Raw genomic sequence first — 19,568 nt, forward strand, 5'->3', positions numbered from 1 at the left:
CTTTTACCTTTTTGAAATTTTACTGATTTGTCAAGTGGTCAGTTCTAGGGATCACAGACTGAATAGATAGTACATAATCAGATACTGCTTAAAATTCAGAGACTTTTTATATTCCCTAAAATCTCTGAATTAAATGTAAGTAGGGAGATACCATTATTTCAAGTTGAAAGTAAAATGTCACCAACATTTCGTTACAGTTTGACCAAAAATATACTCTCCTATTGAGTCTTTGGGAATGCTTTTCTCTTCCAGAAGCTAAAAAACAAGAATGCTCATTAGTTGGTAATGAACCTTCAGTTTGATGAATTGTTCCTGTTCCTTAAGAAGCCAAGATTTAAAAACATTCTTGACCTTATGTACCTTTGACCATCATAATTTTTTCTTCTTGTATTTCCCAAGACTGTATCTCTGATCTTGCAGACATGCCACTGTGATGTTCTCCCTTACCTAACATAATGTCCATGTGAGCCCAGAAATACATGTGTATGATAGATGAGCCTTCCACAGGGTTGTCACCCGGTCAGCATTCCCCTCAAGGAAGGCCCTACGCATCTCAGAAGGCTTACTGGGACATCTCTGACCTCTGATGTGGCAACATAAAATAGCCAAGGCGAATGAAACTGTACTCTGAGTGTAAGCCTTCTTTAATTTAGATGTAGCATTTTTTTTCTTTTTTTGTAAAATGGTTACTATTTTCTCTTCAGGAAAATGAGTGATAATGCACAAGGCCCTTATTTTATTCTTATCATCACCACTCCTATCACAGAAACAGTGTGAACTGTGTGTCAGCAGATAGAAATAACATCTAGCCATTCATGCCATCTCAGACTTGAACTTCGCTTTCAAAGGATATTTATCTCATTGCTTAATCAAATCAGTATAATAACGAAGTCATTTTGTATTTGTGTGTACGTTCTTACTCACGAACTAAAGCTCTTTTATATCTTAGTACTTCCCCGATGACTGACTGGAAAAACAGGGTAGAGATAGGTACCCTCATCTGATGGATATGAAAACTGGCTTACACTTATATTCAACCTGTTCTGTTGAATAATTTGTCCAAAGTCAGAGAAAAAGAAAATTGTGGTAGTTCAGTATAAGATTCTGATCATCTTATTGCCAAAACAGGATTCATTCTGCCACTAGTCGTATTTGAATACTTGAATTAATGCTGGAGTGATTGGAATAATGACCTGCATTTAGGCTAAGTATAAAACAAGCATGGTTCTGCGCCTGCCACTGTTACTAGTGTTAGATGTAGACACTGTATTTTCCAGCGATCATGCTGGAAGCTCTAAACAGTTTAATCCATTTTTTACAGGCGAGCTAGACGCCAAGACGTGAAGTATGGGGACCCAATCACGCAGTGCTGGGACATAGAAGACAGTAAGTATAGGTTTACTACGCTTTTTCTCCCCTGGAAAATTTTAAGCCTACTCTTCATGTGTCTTTTTCACGTTACGACTTAAAGCATCTATTATATAGGAAGATCTCATTTTGTGTAATGCTTGTGTTCTGGAAAAGCACCCCTATTCACGTGCTTAAGTGAGTAATTCTCTGTTATATTGTTATTTGTTTCATATGGCTTTTAAAATTCCTATACCTTTTTTTTTTTCCTTTTGTAATGCCTTATCCATCCTTGTAAAGTTTGAAACCGCTGCTATTAGAGATAAAGCAGAATATAGTCCAAAACATATGGACGTTTAGAGTAAACTTACAGAGACCCTCCCAGAAAGTTTGATAAAAGTGCTGGCACTTACTGGAAAGAAATGTTAGTAGCCTACGCATTATTTGTAGTCACTTATTAATCTGTATATCCATGCAATCAGTAAATATTTATTAAGTGACTTCTCTGTGCATATAATTGTCCTGGGTATAGTTTGAGACAGAAAGCCTCCTTAGAGAGCTTGCAGTTCTTTGGGGAGATGTCATAAGGCACAATTAGTGATGTGGGAGTTTAGCAAAAAAGAGATCACCAGACACTGTACTGTCAGAGTAACTGTCATAAATGGGAAGATTTTGAAAATCTGAGTATGCGAAGGGCAGAGTGCAGAGTGCAGAATCAAGAGTAGGTCTGTTGAGTGACTCTGATAATAGAGAAAAAAATCTGTAAGAGTATATTCCAGAGTTTTGGTTACTTCCCACTCTCCAGCTCTGCCTTGTGATAGAAAATATATACATGTGCGCACACACACACACACACACAACTAGAGGGAGAAAAGAACTGCCTTCTCTTCATCACATTGTTAGTAACCACCCACCACTGGATAAACGACCCAGATTTCATAGTCTGTAACTGATGGGCTGGCAGAGAATTCTTTTATATATATATATATACATTATATATATATATACACACACATACATATATATATAAAATAATTATATATATATATATATAATTGAACTGTAGTCAGTTTACAACATTGTGTCAATTTCTTGTGTACAGCATAATGCTTCAGTCATACATGAACATAGATATGGTGAAAAAGAATATGAAAATGAATATAAGTTACTACAAGATATTGAATATAGTTCCCTGTGCTATACAGTATGAACTTGGTGTTTATCTATTTTATATATAGTAGTTAGTATCTGCAAATCTCGGACTCCCAATTTATCCCTTACCACCCTCTTTCCCTCCGAGTAACTGTAAGTTTGTTTTGTATGTCTATGAGTCTGTTTCTATTTTGTAGATAAGTTCCTTTGTGTCCTTTTTTTTAGATTCCACATATAAGTGATATCATGTGGCATTTTTCTCTCTTTCTGGCTTACTTCACTTAGAATGGCAATCTCCATGTCCATCCATGTTACTGCAAATGGCATTATTTTATTCTTTTTTATGGCTGAGTAGTATTCCATTGTATAAATATACTGCAGCTTCTTAATCTAGTCATCTGTCGATGGACACTTAGGCTGTTTCCACATCTTGGCTATTGTAAATAGTGCTGCTATGAATATTGGGGTGCATGTATCTTTTTGAATTAAGGTCCCCTCTGGATATATGCCCAGGAGTGGGATTGCTGGATCATATAGTAAGTATATTTTTAGTCTTTTGCAGAATCTCCATACTGTTTTCCATAACAGCTGCACCAAATTACATTCTCACCAACAGTGCAAAAGGGTTCCCTTTTCTCCACACCCTCTCCAGCATTTATCATTGTGGAGTTTTTAATGATGGTCATTCTGACTGGTATGAGGTGATATCTCATTGTAATTTAGATTTGCATTTCTCTGATAATGAGTGACTTTTAGCATTTTTTCATGTGCCTATTGGCCATTTGTATATTTTCATTGGAGAATTGCTTATTTAGGTCTTCTGCCCATTTCTGGGTGGGTTGTTTGTTTTTTTATTATTAAGTTGTATGAGCTGTTTATATACTGGCAAAGCATTCTTAATTTAAAAACAGTTATCTATAACTTATAATTTAATTCTTCTGAAAAATGAGCTCTAGTCCAGAGCAGTATGTGTGTCTTCTTGTTCTAATGTGTAGGTGACTCACTGTTCTGTCCGGTATTTTTTTTTAGCAATCATTACTAATAGCTATGTGTGCAATTTTTCACAAGTGCATATGAGATTTATCAGGGGCTATTTTAGGTATTGAGGTTATACTAATGAACAAAAAAGAAAACAATCTATGCACTCATGGATTGTATATTGATATGTGTGTTAGGGGAGGGAGCCAGCAATAAATGTAAAAACAAGGAAAACACATGCTCTTGTCATATAATGATGAATGTTACCAGGAGATATAAAACACTGTTGCTGCCTAAGGCGCTCACAGTTATTGTCTCTACTTCACCATATCCCATTCTTGTTACAACCCACTGCACACTGTCTTTTCTAATCATTACCACTCTACCCAATCCATTTTTGGTCAAGATCACCAGCAGTTTCCTCCTTGCCAAATCCAGTGGCCAGTTTTCAGTTCCCATGTTGACTTGCTGTCTAACTCCCTCCTCCTTGACACACCTTCTTCACTTGACCTCCATTCAGGGATGTGCTGGAGGCAGGTCTTACGTCCCCATGAGAGCTGACTGTTGATTATTGGGAAATTTTGTGAGCTGGTTTTAAACCATTGGTAGTTCGAATCAGCCATGGTGGAAGTTGTTACATAGGAAATCAGGAAGCACTACAAATCAGGGCTTTTTGTTTTCAGAGTTGGTGTCCCAGCACACCTGTGCTTCATGGCACTGCATGGGCAACTTCTGGTTTTCCTCTTACCTTACAGGCTGCTCCTTCTGAGGGTTCTTAACTTGCCTTTTCATCTACATATCCAGTCTCTGTTCACTGCTTAACATCAACGTCAATACTGTCAGAGGCAGTTTGACGCTCAGATTCACAGTCCAGTACTGGACTCTCGCCTCTTTGCAAGACTTGTATGCTTCTATGCCCCCTCATATTCAGGAACCCTTCTCATAAGCCTAATCAGTATCTCAAATTATATCTGAGAACAACTTCTTGTCGTCTTCTCTATAACTTACATGGTTTCTGCAGACTTCCCATGTTAATAAATAGGCACCACATTTGCCCAACTGTTTAAGTCAAAAAGCAGCTAGATGTGCAAATATTAACTACTATATACAAAATAGAGAAAAAACAAATTTCTTCTGTATAGCACAGGGAGCTATATTCAATATCTTGTAGTAACCTTTAATGAAAAAGAATATGAAAATGAATATATGTATTTATATGTATGACTGAAACATTGTTTTATGCCAGAAATTGACATATTGTAACTGACTGCACTTCAGTTAAAAAAAAAAAAGAAGCCAGGAGTCATCTTTTTATGCTTCTCTTTCGTTCACATCTTATCACCAACCTCTCAGTATGTCCGTTTGGCTCAGTGGTCACACCTGCCACTTCTCATCACCTCGACAGATGCCATCCTAACCAGACCCGCCATACCTCTTCAGGAGCCACTAAACTGGTCTCCCTGCTTCCATGCCTGCCTCCCTCCAGCCTGGATCCCACACAGTAGCCAAAATAACCTCTTGAAAAACATCCGTCAGATCGTGTCATTCCTTTACTCAAAACCTTTCACTCGCTTCTTAGAACAATTAGTTAAAACTCTGCAGTCTTTTCCGTGGCCTGCAAGACTCTATGTGATCTGGTTCCTAACACCTTCTTCTGATTCTCATGTCACTGGCATGGCTTCCCGCTGGCTTTCTCTTTTTCAAAAGCACCAGGCTGGTCCCTACCTCAGCCCTGTTTGCATCTTTCTCCTCTGTACCTGGAGAACTCTTCTCTTCAGGTGTCCACGTAGCCCCAGCTTCACATCATTTAATTCCATGGTTAAAGTGTTAATGTCTCAGAGACGCCCTTCCTGATCATCCTACCTCAAACACCTGTCTTCCCTTCTCCTCTTAATTATTCCCTAATCTGCTTTATTTTTATGTGTAATGCGTAACACAGCCAGATACTACATCCCTTCTCTATTCATTCACTTGATTACTTTGTCTTTGTCACTAGAAAGTAAGTTTCTTGAGGGCAGTGAATTTGCCTGTCATAGTCACCAGTATATCCCCCGCACCAAAAGCAACGCCAGTATGGGAGGCACAAAAGAATGTTTGGGGATATTCAGATGGCTAGAATTTGAGCTGTTTCTTAAGGAAACACTCAAATTTTACTACACAGATGAAGTAATTATTAAAATCAGAAAGAACTCAGCTAGATTCGGTTAAGTTTGTGACGATCCCTGTTTTTCTGTGGAGTTTGTTTACCCAGTAGGTGATTAGGAGCTATTTCATATTACCAAGAAAAGTTGCTTTAAAAACAAAATTGACGTTTGTTTGGTAACTGATTAGAAAAGGAGATGCCAGAGGCAGAGAATCAATTGTGAGAAGTAAAGTAGAAATTATGAAGATATTTACAAACTAAGCATTTTCAATCTTAGGAGAGAGAAGGGGTCATGTTTGAACAATAGTTTTTGGTAAAGAAGAAAGGAGATGGCTTGTTTCTAATCCACCATAAACGTGTGTTGCATTGACTTGGTAATCATGTCTTGAATAATTGGCAAATTGATGTTTCGTTTCTTTCTTCCTTTCTTTGTTCATTGTTATATACTATCCATGATTATTAACAATGTAAAATCACTAATGCATGTAGATGAACTGTGTTTAACAATTTTAAACACTTACAGTCTTGCTGCAGTGACTTCAAAGTCATGTCTTATGTTCATTATAAAGAAATCTTCCAGACATTTCTCTGTGAAAAAAATTTTTGCCCGTAACCTGGAAGATTAAAATATTACCTTTAAAATTATTTTACATTTAATGAGAAGATATTCTGTTATTTAAAAACATTATTATATATAACTTTTGCACCTTTAAAAATGGATGGTACTAGAATTATATAATATGTATGTATGTGTATATAGATATACATGCACATTTACAGACATATACATACATGTTTAAATTTAAAAATAGAAAATCTTAAACTCAGTGATAAAACAAATATTATTGGAAGCAAAAATAAATTAATTTCCATTCAGACAGATGTAGTGATGATTCTGTGTCAAAGGGTCACTGTATTTTTACTGATTTGAAGATGGCTATCAGTCAGCTCACTATTTCACTTTTCCAGTTGATTTTGCTAATTATCTTTTACCGACCCCCCGGCTGCATCCGTCTGAGTTTCTCCCGAGCCCTTGCCCCGTCACCTGACAGTCTACCTGCATCCTCCCTGCTTTGTTTGGGAACTCCCTTTGCTCAGGAAAATGGGATCTGTTACCCTGAAATGATGCATGTCTCTCTCTTCCTTGACCGGCACTGATCATCTTCCTGTGCATTAGGAACGTATTAACTGTGAAAATCGTAGCTGTAATTTGTTGAATTGGCAGAGATAGTGGATAGATTACAGATTTCAAGTGGAATCCACACATTTTAAAGGTTAGGTGAGGTTAATTCATAATGGGGTCAGCATGCTTGACTTAATCTTTGCTGGTAGGACACAAAGAAGTTCAGAAGTCTTGAAAAGAAGCCTAGCTATTGGATGCATGTGCATTCATGCCATTTGTGGATAATTTTGTGTGCAGAGATTTAGGATTCACTCAGATCCCTTATGCCTTACTCCGCTTTATACCTACGATGCTAAGCAGGCCCATCTGCAGAATTGAGACATCTGAATATACGATGAAACAGTGCATGTTTGGGCCAGGATGAGAAGCTGTCATTTTTTATTTGATCAGATTTGAGCTATAGATCTTAGATCACACGTGGGACCCAGCCTTTGGCTATTCTGGGTGGAATGCATTTCAGATGGTGCAGCTGATTTCCGAGAATAAGGTGTCTGAGACACTGATCCTTGAGCCTTCCATTAACTATCTTGTAACAAATGCATGTTGGGCTAAAACATCCCTCTTTAAACAAGAGAGAACATTTTTGGGGTAGAAAATAAAGATAAGGTCCTGATTCTGAGTATGAGAGCATCTAACTTATTAGCATCATCATAGAATTTCATCAAGTATACAGCATTGCACTTTTCTGACATCAACATGTCATATGGTTGTAATATATGATTATATGTTATGTGGTCAGCTCTGTGGACCAATTCATGATAGAATTTCTCTTTAAAGGCGAAATAAATTGCACTTCCAGAACTATACAAAGTTGGTTATATTTTACACGAAGTAAAAGATATTAAAGCATTAAAAGATGTTAAAGTTTATTCAGTTCGCCTCAAAGAGGTGCAATGTTCAGAGTTAGATCTCGTGAATTCTTATTTTAAAAAGAAATTGTAAAAAGCTAATATATTGTTGAAAGTAAAAACTGCAATGCAGGGATAGTTTTAAAAATCAGTCTATTAGATAATATTTGACTCTCAGGTAACAATATTATAACCTGAATTTCCTTTCTCTTTAATAATGTGTATGAATCTTTCCCTGATGGCATCTGTTCTAAATCAGTCTATATTCCCATTGCTTTTAAAATCCAGTCAAGGTTAATCTCCTATTCCATGTTTGCTTTCCAGGCATTAGTCATGAAGCTGCTGATGAAAAGGTGATTTTTGGCATTGAATTTAATTCAACCTTTCTGGAATGTATACCTAAATCCCAACAAGCATCTATTAAGTGGTATATCCAGCGGTCAGGAGATGAACATCGGGAGGAGGTGAGTTACAGTCATCAGAGAATGCTCGCCTTGAAGGAAACAGAGTAAAACCTGAATCAAGTTTAGGTTGTGAGAGATGTTCGACTTTTAGTGCCAAATGGTGCTCTTTTCACTATTTGATAACAAGGAAAATAAAATTTCATATATTCTAACACCCAAGGTAACAACGCCTCTGAGATAAGAATAGGCCAATTTAATGCAAATGTGTTAATAAAATACATTTAAAGGCAGATTGAATTTTTTTTTAATTTACATGATTCTTTTTCATAGATGGTCTATATTTTAGAAGAATTCTCTGATTGAGAACAAGACTCCTCTCCCCCACAGTAGCACAATGACTAAATTCTAATTCACACTGTATTCCATTTAGAGTATAAAATGAAACATGTCATGTTTGTATAAAAATGGAACTATCTACCTTATCATATCTTATGAACGAGTTGGATAAGTATCTGGACATATGTACCTTTAAACTCTTAGGTATTAAAATTACATGAACAGATGTAAGTAATATGAATGCTATACTCATCTTTTGACTTCTTTTTCTGTTTCAGTTTATATAACACATATGTGATTAAAACATATCACAGATTTTGTGAGGTAGATAGGCTATTCATGTTGCTAAATTGAATGAGATGAGTTTGGGTAGTCTGAGGAGTCTAATATTTGAATGTCATGATAGAAAGTTTAATTGACTGAATTTTTAAATTTCCATACTAATGCCTATGAGAAATGAGTGATATTCAATCTAAAGTTCTAAAAGTCCCAATATTAAGAACACTGCAATGGTAATGGGATGAACACAGGATCAGAATTAGATGTCTTAAGTTGAGTCACAATCCTGAGTCCTTTGGTAATATCTCTGAGCCAGAATTTTCACAGGTGAACAAAATAAATGCAAAAGTGACTGTCAAAATGAGAAAACACATACAAGACTGTGAATTTCATAGCAAAGGATTACTCACAAGTGTAAAACAGGCATACAAAATTGTCGATACTGTCTACCTTGGAGGACGTGATGTAGGAAATACACTGATGATGTGTTCGCCTTGACTACTGAGAGTTCGTGAGCAGGTTCTGACTTCTCTAGCACTCAGTTTCTCTGTTGTATCAGTAGGTGGACCAAATACTCTCTAAAATATCAGCCTCCTTGTTCAGTCTGTAAACATTTAAATCGTATATATGATAGGTCAAACATTAGTGTGGAATAGTGGTTCTCAACTTCAGGCAGTTTTGCTCCCAGAGTATTCCCATTTAGCCATCTCTGGAGACATTTTTGGTAGCTGGGTGGGTGAGTGGAGGATGTTACTGGCATCTAGTGAGTCGAGGTCAGAGATGATGCCCACCATCCTACAGTGCACCGTCTCTCACAGTCAGTAATTTCCCAGCCCCACCCAAGTGTCGGAGGTGCTGAGGTGGTGAAACCCTGGAGTCGAAGATGCAAATTTTATGATAAGAAATAGATTTAAAGATTTGTTTCACCATTACATTAAGAAGTTACTATCATTCTCTTCATCTAAGAATAATTTTGCTATCAAAATGTTGACCCTTTATGCTTAATATTAAGGGAATTACTTCATTCTTTATGCCCTATTTCTCCAATAAAACTTGATTTTTCATAGCTATTGACATCCATAAATTTTAAGGATATGGCATATCCATATCTATGCTAAATGTTTATTTAAAGGGTCTTTTTTAACAATATGTATTGAAATTTTATCTGATATAGTAGTGATTTAATTTCAAAACATAAAGCATTTATTATTTATCCAAGAAATACTGGAAGGATGTTATATGATTTTTTTTTAACATGCAGATTTTCCTTTAGTTACATTGCAGTATTTTACTTTTGAGTATCCCAAACCAGTATTATTAATTTTATAGTTAATGAAAGTTGATAATTTCTTTTCAGTTAAATATATTCTTTAATAATGAAAAATTTAACCTGACTTTTAAAAAATATGGAACTCTGCTTGGAGTATTCTCCCAGCTACAGATATGTATATTTGCCTATGCTTTCTGCGTTTACATCTTTCATGTTTCCTGAAAATGCTTTGCCTTATTTTAATGTACCTTTTAGCAGTATATCATACAGTCATGGTGGTTCCATGCTCCATGAATTTCAATGGAGCAGAAATAGTGTATTTATTGAATTATACTTAAAAGTAGTTTAGCTGTAATGTTTCAGCTGGTATTTTCATCTATCTTTGTAAATAGGTAGTTACACCTTGTCCCGGATATGCAGTACTGCTTCCTGAGCTGAGGAAAGGGGCAAAATGCAGACTAGATTTGAAGCATTTTCCCCAGCAGGATACCCTCTGCTCTTTATCAAGAAGGTCATAGTTTGAACTCCTTCCACCTCCCCCCCCCAAAAAAAAAGCCTAAGGGAGGGCCCAGGATCTCCTGTGGCACAGAGGCTGTCACCAGGTTATTCTCAGCCAGGAGGAGAACATTTCCTTGCCGAGTTGTTTCACAGTTGGGTGCTGCTGGGGAGGTCATGAGTCAGTTATCTGCTGACTTTCTTACAAAGCTGTTCTCAAAATTGATGATGTTTATGCTGTAACTAGCAGGTTAATTGGCAGTCCCCAAGCTTCTGTTGAACTTTTCAGATCTGAATAAATAAAAGAGGCAATAGCTTCTGCCATTTGTAGGAGTAATTTTTCTATGGATTTTTAAAATGTTTAAAAAACATCTTCAAATATTTGCATTTTTCTATCTGGAGGTCTGTTTTATTTGTGTTGCTTTTAAAAACAATATAAATGGTTTTGAAAATGTAGTAACGTGTAAAGAACTATGAGGTCGCTAGGTGTAGATGAGCACAAACACTATTTTGCTGTCTATTCTAGCTTCTTTTTCCCCACTATTAGACTATGAGCATTTCCCTCTGTCATTCAAGTCTAATACCATGTTTTCCCGTCCCTTACCCCTGCCATCCTAATGCCATAGTCATCCACAGACGTACCACCCTTTATTTAAATAGTTCATGTATCCTCTTTAAAAAGGTATTCAACTTCCCTATATCTAAATCTTTCTCTACTTGTCTGTTTTCTTAGGACAGATTCTTAATTGAAAAAAAGGTGAGTTAAAGGCTTTAATTATCTTACCTCCTGGGATAAACAACTGCATATTGCTAATTTCCCATCAAAATCACCATATTAGTGCCTTTTCTGAACTCCCGAGGCAAAATTATGTATTATGATTTAAGGAAACCATCACCAGTCTTTATGAAAAGTATTACTTTATGTTAATGTCTATTTCTTTGAGTATTGCTACATGAACTTACCTTCTCATGTTTCTTGACTGTTGGTTTCAGTTGTATTTGTTAAATTCTTACCTGACATTTGCTTAGTTTACATTAATTTAAAATTATTTTAACAAGCCCTTTATATGTTATAGATATTAACATTTTAATATTATGTACATTATCAGTAACTTTTTATGATGTTTTATATCTAAGAATTTTTGTGTTCCTAATGCACAAAAGTTAAATATTTCATGTAGACAAATCTATTGATTTATATCTGTACTATTTATCACTTGTTATGCTTAGAAATTCCTTCCCCAATGAAACAGCAAATATATATTTTCTAGTGATTTTATGACTTAATTTTTACAATTACAGCTTACATTTTATATTTACACTTACTCAAAGATACTAAATTATCAAAGAGTGAGTTATGTATAAATTCAATTTTTTTTTTCTTTTAAATCATGAGCCAGTTGCCTCAGTGCTAAATTGAAGGAGGGGGATATTCTTGAAGCCCTAGTCATTTCCAACACACGTACAAGGCTTTAGCTATGAAAGAACTGACAGGTAAATTATCTACAAAGGAATTACCATTAGGCTGCTATTATCTGAGAACGAAGGCTCTGACCTTTACCTGCTGCTTAGTACCTAACTGTCCTTTGTCCCTTTCCATGTTTCTCTTCTCGTTTTAAATGAATTGCCCTTCACTGAAGATCTACATTTAATAATGCCAAATGTATTATCCTTGTTCACATTAGGCAAATGGATAGTCGACCCCACTTCAAGCATGGTTTTGATTTGTAAGGCTGAGCGGTTTTTACTTATCACTTCTAGAGTGGAGAAAATTCCACGAGTTTAAATCAGTGGCCAGAGATTACATTATCTCTTTGTAGAGGAGCTGAATTTTCTAAATTGACTGTGCTGACATTTCACTGTTGAGATGCAGCCTGCATAATGCATCCTATTCCAGCATGGAATGAAAGCATTACAGAGAATGAGAATGTAAAGTAGGCAAATGTTAGTCAACCACTTAATTTCTGGGTCACAGATTTCTATCTCTAGATTGCAAAAATCCTATGAAAATATATCAATTCACAATGTATTTTATTAGGGATACCATTTCATTAAAGGCATATGTTTGCAATTTTAGGGAAAAATCACTTAAATAATCTAATAGACATTAAATAAATCCAGAAAGAAATTCATTAAAGCAAGCTTTATATCTGTAGGTCAAAAACCAAAGAAAAATTATGCATTCGACCAAAGAAAAGAAAGGTGAAGAACCACGATGGACTAATGAAATGCCAGGTGTTTATGAAGCCCTGAATCCTGCAGGGACAGAAGTAGACTGGAGAGGAGGGAAGGGGGCCAGACTTCAGAGTAAAATAACATAAACAGGACATACACACAAGAAGACCCCAAAATGATGAACTGTTGTATAATATGTGTAAAATCACAAAGTCATGTTCCTTTTTGTCAGAAGCTTAAAAAAAACAATAAAAAGTAGTGAGTCAGAGCTGTGACAGTCTCTAAAAGCCACGTTAAATGCAGTTTAAACATTAGCAAGAATACCAGCTATGAAAGGAAATCTAGAGATGAACTGGATCTAAAGGCACCCACTTTGATCATCATGCTAATAACCACAGGCCATTTTCCATTAAAGAATCACAGAACTAAAGGCTTCAGAACATTACCTCTCCAGCAACATGGCAGTAGTCTATGATGTTGCTAATAATGCCTCACACTTAACCTTCCAAGAGCTTTACTTTTAACCCCCCAAAAACACCATCTGCTGTGTCACCAACTTGACAAATGGGAGACCGATCGGGGAAGATAAATGAGTTAGTCTGAGGGAGCAGAGCAGATAGGGACCAGAACCTAGGCTGTGGAGTCAGAATTTCATGATCTAAGATTTATTTAAGTTAAAGAATAATAATTCCTACAATGAAATTGTATAAAGGGAAAAGATATACATAGTGTGTTACATTTGACTTTGATATTTTTGTTTAAGACTGGACGTTTAGAAGCCTAGCGATTCAGATTTAACTTTAGGCAGGAGATTCCTATAGTTCCTGAGAATGTAAGTGAATTCAACATTTGTATTACAGTAGCATTTTAAAATGTCTGGGCCATTAGAATAAATCCATTAGGAAAAAAAAATACTACACACCAACTCAACAAATGGGCAAAGTAAGGGAAACAAACAAACAAACAAAACGCTGATGGTGTGGATTCAGTGTGAAGCCAGGACAGGGCTGCAGACCATTCAGCCTCATTAACTGGGGATCTGGGCTGTGACCTGCCTTTGGCCTCGCGCGGTGCCCCGCTAGCTGCACTTCTCTGGCACAGAGGGTGGTGGGCCATATACTTGTTAGTTAACTGGGCTGATAGCCAGAGATGTTTCTTTTCCTTTTCTCATATTTCCAGAATTGGAGGGATTTTTCCTACATATTTTTCACATAAAGATGCAAAGTATAGTCCACCCACTGTGAATAAATTTAATTTAGCCGTCTTTATGCCTCCTTGATTTCCATCAACTCAAAGTCTACAATACAGGGGCAGATGTGTAAACTGGGAAATCTTCCAGACTTCTTTGTTGTTGTTATTCTACTTAATGCTGAGCCATTCCACAATACCCCACATTAGCCAGGGCTCTTGTGTTGGTAAACATGCCTCTAATTTATTGAAGATAGGTTCGCTGTTCACACCAGATTGAGGGCCAGGCAAGCTTAAATGTTTGAATTGCCTTTCAGTCCTGTTGCTTCAAAGGGCAAAGAGCATCACATTTCAGGGGAGGTTCTTTTTGTTCATTGAGTTTTCTCACACTTGAAATCACATTACCGTGTTACAGTATACTGAGGTATGGCAAACATTTCCACAGATGACATAGTCTAAAGTATCATATATACACACAGTATCAAAATTCAGTCCATAGTTAAAAAAAAAAAAAGAGAGAGAGAAATTCAGCTTTACATGTTGCTAACCTTCTGACTGTAAGGTCCTGCTCAGTTACAGCTAAACATCCAAAAGGCTGTATCCTCCATGCCTTTCCACTTGACTTTTAACAAGTCACCACTTACAGTTCCCATATGCTATTCAGGTCACTTATTTGGTGATATCTAGAAAACAGAGTAAATCCCTTTGGAATTGTTGTTCTCTTCTATACTACAGGGAGTGGCGTGCACTAAAGCCCATTCTACACAGTGACTGTCACATTCTAGCTCTGAAATTCAGATACAAATTGGTGTTCTTTGTACACCAATTAGTATCTGAAATTTTAGTAAAGACGGTCAGTTAATAGTTTCCAGGTTTACTTCATTAATTTTCACAGCTTTTTATTCCTGTCTGTAGACTGGGAGAAAAAACTATTCCAGAGGTTCAGTTAGATGTAGTAAGATGCAAATATGCATCTTTGGGGGCTGTTACTTTAGTTGAATTTTTTCACTCTCTCTGACTGTGGCTGACAATATTATACTTAATGACAGAGAGATGGGGAATATATCTTTTAGGTTCATCTGAGTAAAATTATGTAGCCTCTTTGCATTTGCTCCCAGCCCTCTCTGTTTCTCATTTATTACCTACATTTTTCCAATTCTGCAGTTGAAACCCGATGAAAGGATCATCAAAACAGAATATGGGCTACTGATTCGAAGTTTGCAGAAGAAGGACTCTGGGATGTATTACTGCAAAGCACAGGAGCACACTTTTATCCACACCATAGTGAAGCTGACTTTGAACGTCATTGAGAATGAACAGATGGAAAATACCCAGAGGGCAGAGCACGAGGAGGGGCGGGTCAAGGACCTGTTGGCTGAGTCACGGTTAAGATACAAAGACTACATCCAAATCCTTAGCAGCCCAAACTTCAGCCTCGACCAGTACTGTGAACAGATGTGGCACAGGGAGAAGCGGAGACAACGAAACAAGGGTGGCCCCAAGTGGAAGCACATGCAGGAAATGAAGAAGAAACGGAATCGAAGACATCACAGAGACCCAGACGAGCTTCCTAGAGCAGTGGCCACGTAGTTTTCTATTTAATTTAAAGAAAAGAATTTTTTACCTGCAGAAACACTGTCTTCTGTTTCGTACATCCTTATACTAACTCTTAAGAGCTTTCCATGGAGTTTTGCTAAAGCACAAGAACAATGACCTGAATAAGGTTCTGGACGGTGGATATGGCATAGTGAGGACAAATCATTCATCTGAACCAGTTTCAAGATCTGAAATTACACCTGCAGTGTCAGAATTAGCCTCCAAACAGGGGCTTCCCATTTGTAAATGTTTTATGTTCTGAGTTTTGAATTTATTATGTCATGTAAATAACTGAGCTAGGGAAGCATCGGATTTGGTTATTATAAGAAGGTGCTTTATTTCCCTTGCATGGCCTTTAAGCATGGAGTTTACCATGCAGTTGTGCTACATGTTCTTATGAACAGATATGTCATTCCACTCTAGAACTGGCTACTTGGTGGTAGGGATGGGAGGGAAGACACAAATTCATACAGCTCACATTCTCAACAGGAGCTTTTCCAGTGAGCCATTCACTCTGAGTGCATGGTTTAGGAATTTGGAGAGGTGCATTATTTCTTTCAGACCCCAGGGGTTACGTTTAGTGTCCTGCAGCATTAATTTACTGAAGGGCGTAAATGCTCCTCCCAGGATTCCTTATGATTTGTCAGGAGTGACAGGTTCACAGAGAGAAGTTGGTGCTCAGTTGTGTCTTTAGGATATATGCTGAGTTTTACAGGGACAGAATGCTTAATAAATATTTTAATAGGCTATGGGAAAACATTTTAATAAAATAAGGGAAACATCATGATGTAGACTGCATCCTAATGGGAAGGCATGCAGTTGGGATTTGTTTAGAGATAGAAGGAAAGACAGCCATAAATTCTGGCTTTGGGGAAAACTCATATCCCCATAAAAAGGAGGAAAAATCACAAATATAGTGGGTGAAGTGTAATGTAGCTTTATCCACTAGAGTATAAGTAGTTGCCAATTTGTAATCCATCTGTTTAAAAAATTCTAGACTATATAACAAACTGCTAGCAAAAGTCTGAGGGAAAGTAAATTTTCTGAAGGATCGTGGGAAGAATGAATACAAATTTATTTATAACTAATGGGGTTTTGGTGTGTACTTCCTCTCTTTTTTCTAAAAATTCATCATACTCTATAAATTATTTCTGTTTACTGCCTGTATTCTCTCCTGACTATTGGATTATTAGATTTTATCTGAGTGAATAGGAAAAAACAATATATACATACATAGAGAGATAGACTTAGTTAGACAACAGTGGTGGGAGCGGGGTACTATGTATTTGTTGAATAACAGAACAAATGCAAAAATTCTGACAACGGAAAGGGTTAAATTAACTCTTTGACATCTTTTCACAAAATCTTCTTGCATTTCTGAGGTTACATGCTGTAATTCAAGTAGCATTGTTTTAGTAACTTAATAAATAAACCTTAAATAAGCCTACTTCATGTAAAAAAAACAAGCAACATTAACATAAACATTTTTCATATTTTGTTAGCACTTTCAAATGTTTCCAATTTGGCCTTCCCTCTAAATATGTATGGTGTGTTTCCTGCCTGTTCAAAGCAGGACTCACCTTTCCTTCATATAACACAAAACCCTTAGCCTTCTTCTGTTTTGCCTTTTCACGCTCTTTTTAGTGTGAAATGAAAAATTAGTCACTTCCTCACATGGAAGGCAGCTTTTCAGAAAACTAAATAGCAGACACTGCTCGTTTCTCATGCATTCTACGCGTCTTGAAAGTAAAGCTTGTGAGAACCCATCTGATTAGAGGGCAACTTACTATAGAGTTGGGCATCATGTCTGTGACTGGCTTTACGTTCAAAACATTCTATCTTACATTCATTTTACTTGCATTGCTTACCTATCTCAAAGTAGTCACTGATACATGAGGTTAAGTCATCTTTTGATACAATACTCATAAATATTTGTAGATGTTTTACTATAAGGAAAACTTAGGAAGGTAGGTTTTTTAAAAAGTGAACCAGAACAAATCACTCTTAAAAAGTAATCCATAAGGACAGTTATTATACTATCAGACTGTTAAGTGAATACCATAACAAGACTGTTTGTAACTATTCATTTGCTGGCTTAAAATGTTCCAGGAACTCATAAGACGCTCTAAGTATGTAAGAAGGAACTTGTTTTATTTTTAAAGGATTTCCAACTATTTGTATATCAGACAGTAATGATCAAATTATGGATAGCTTTGGGAAAATTACACGAAGCTCAAATGTTAGGATTGACTTGTGAAAATAAATTTGGTTTTCATCAAAATATGAATGTCCAAGCCATTTTTTAATTAATTCTTTCTAATCTTAGCTATTCAGAAAAAATTAAGGGCAACCTATTTTACTGTACTGCTAACATTCTGGCTGTTTTGTATCTAAAACTATTAATTTATGATAATTACTTTAAAAATATTTGAAATATTTTTAGTGAAATAAATAGTCATATAATAAAAACATGTGGACAAAGATTTATGTGTATTTATAAAGATAGAAGACATCAAAGCTACGTTTAACTTAATCTTTTAATTGCCTAGAACACTAAGAGGAACAGTGTGAATATATTCAATCTAGAGATAAGACACAATACATAGTTCCTCACCACTGAAGGTTTTTACTAAATTTTCTTTGAAATAATGAAAAATAAGATTATAGTTAATAGTTTCAAATATGTTTGCTAAGAAATCAGCTCTTTATGGAGAGGTCTTAAAATGTCTATGTTTATTCTTGGTTTCATGTTTTTCTCCCATTTTGAATACATATATCTCTGACTTACATATTCTCCCCTGCATTTCATTCCAGCTGTTTATGCTGCTGAATGGAATCCTGTTTGCATTCGTTTACATTCAATTTATTGGGAATTTTAAGAGTTTGTTTAGAAATGGATCATCTAAATAATTTATGTAGAACCCATTTCTTCCCCACCCCCTGCAAAGAGTTCAAAACACTACATTCACATTATTGAATAAACATTTTTGAAAACCAACCAAATTACTTAAGAAATGGAAAATACTCACAGAGAAATTTAGAAATTTGCAAAAGCCACAACAGTAGTAGAAGAATTGTAATTCACACTGTACCTCATCAGTCTGCTGGCTAAGTAATGCTTATTTATAATATGCTGCCTGCAAAATGGTCTTACTCTTGAATATATTTTTTGGTCTGTGTTTCGGTTCTTTATATGCTATTAACTTTTGTTCCTGCTGAATTGTATAGACTCAGCTAAAAAATAAGTTTACAGTTGCCAGGGCCTGTTTTTCAACTTGATCAAAATTAAATTTTCAAGGACAATTTGATATCATCCAGGTGTCTACAATATATTAAATTGAACAAGAGCATTAATTAAACACTGATGTTTTAAACTCAAATATGATATATTTTATATATATTATAAATACAAGTGGAAATCAAAACTGAAGTAGCTTCCCTTTACAATGTTACATTTGTCTTGGACAACATGTTGGAATTCATTAGCCTTATTGGGAAGGGATAGTTTAGAAAAAAAAAATTGAAATGTTTTTATAGAAATATTTTTTCTCACAGTAAATGACCACAATATTGAAATAATTTAACTTTCATGTGAGGCTAAGAAAAAAGATCTAAATTTCCAATATTGTGTACATTGACAGTGCTAAGACAGGAACATGCACATGACTTATACCTCTCATTTAAATATTTTATCATATAAAGTATTTATACTAAGTCTGAGATAGGTGGTTTTGGGGGGAAGGGCAAAAATCTGTCAGTTAATTGTGTAATTTAATTCTCTGGTATTGTAAGTGGTTAGCAATCTATTTTGAATTTATAGTTTTGCTATTTTAAAAGAAATGTAGTCTTGTAATCTAAAATAACTGAAAGTTGTTAAATGTATATTTTGGTTGTATTATAATAAAACACAAACATTAGTGTTCTATGGTTATAAACAGAATGTTGGTTCGTGTGCAAGTTTTGTTTTTAAACCCTAAACATGGTAACCAAATTTTACGCAAAGAATTGCACTAAATCAAATACCAAAGAAAATATTTCCTTACAGTTTTTAGTGGTTATATTTTGTACTGTAAGTATACAATAACTTCCCTAATGAAAGAAAAGAATAAGTTTCTCTCCTCAATTAATACAATTATTATATTTAAGCTTTACTGTGATTTAAATTTAGGTGTTG

General features: G+C 35.7%; 1 protein-coding gene across 3 annotated transcripts in view; it reads left to right on the forward strand.

Annotated features, from left to right (window-relative positions):
- SEMA3D (semaphorin 3D) overlaps positions 1-19,334 on the forward strand; it is a 178,990-nt gene extending 159,656 nt beyond the window's left edge. For all 3 annotated transcript variants that reach the window (XM_074367555.1, XM_074367556.1, XM_045510441.2), the window contains 3 exons: positions 1,322-1,386; positions 7,976-8,115; positions 14,963-19,334. In XM_074367555.1, the coding sequence (XP_074223656.1) occupies positions 1,322-1,386; positions 7,976-8,115; positions 14,963-15,388 (631 nt within the window). In that variant the 3' untranslated portion in view covers positions 15,389-19,334. The remainder of the gene's footprint in view (positions 1-1,321; positions 1,387-7,975; positions 8,116-14,962) is intronic.
- Positions 19,335-19,568: the final 234 nt, after the last annotated feature.

The sequence above is a fragment of the Camelus bactrianus genome, chromosome 7, assembly GCF_048773025.1.
Source record: "Camelus bactrianus isolate YW-2024 breed Bactrian camel chromosome 7, ASM4877302v1, whole genome shotgun sequence".
NCBI lineage: Eukaryota > Metazoa > Chordata > Mammalia > Artiodactyla > Camelidae > Camelus > Camelus bactrianus.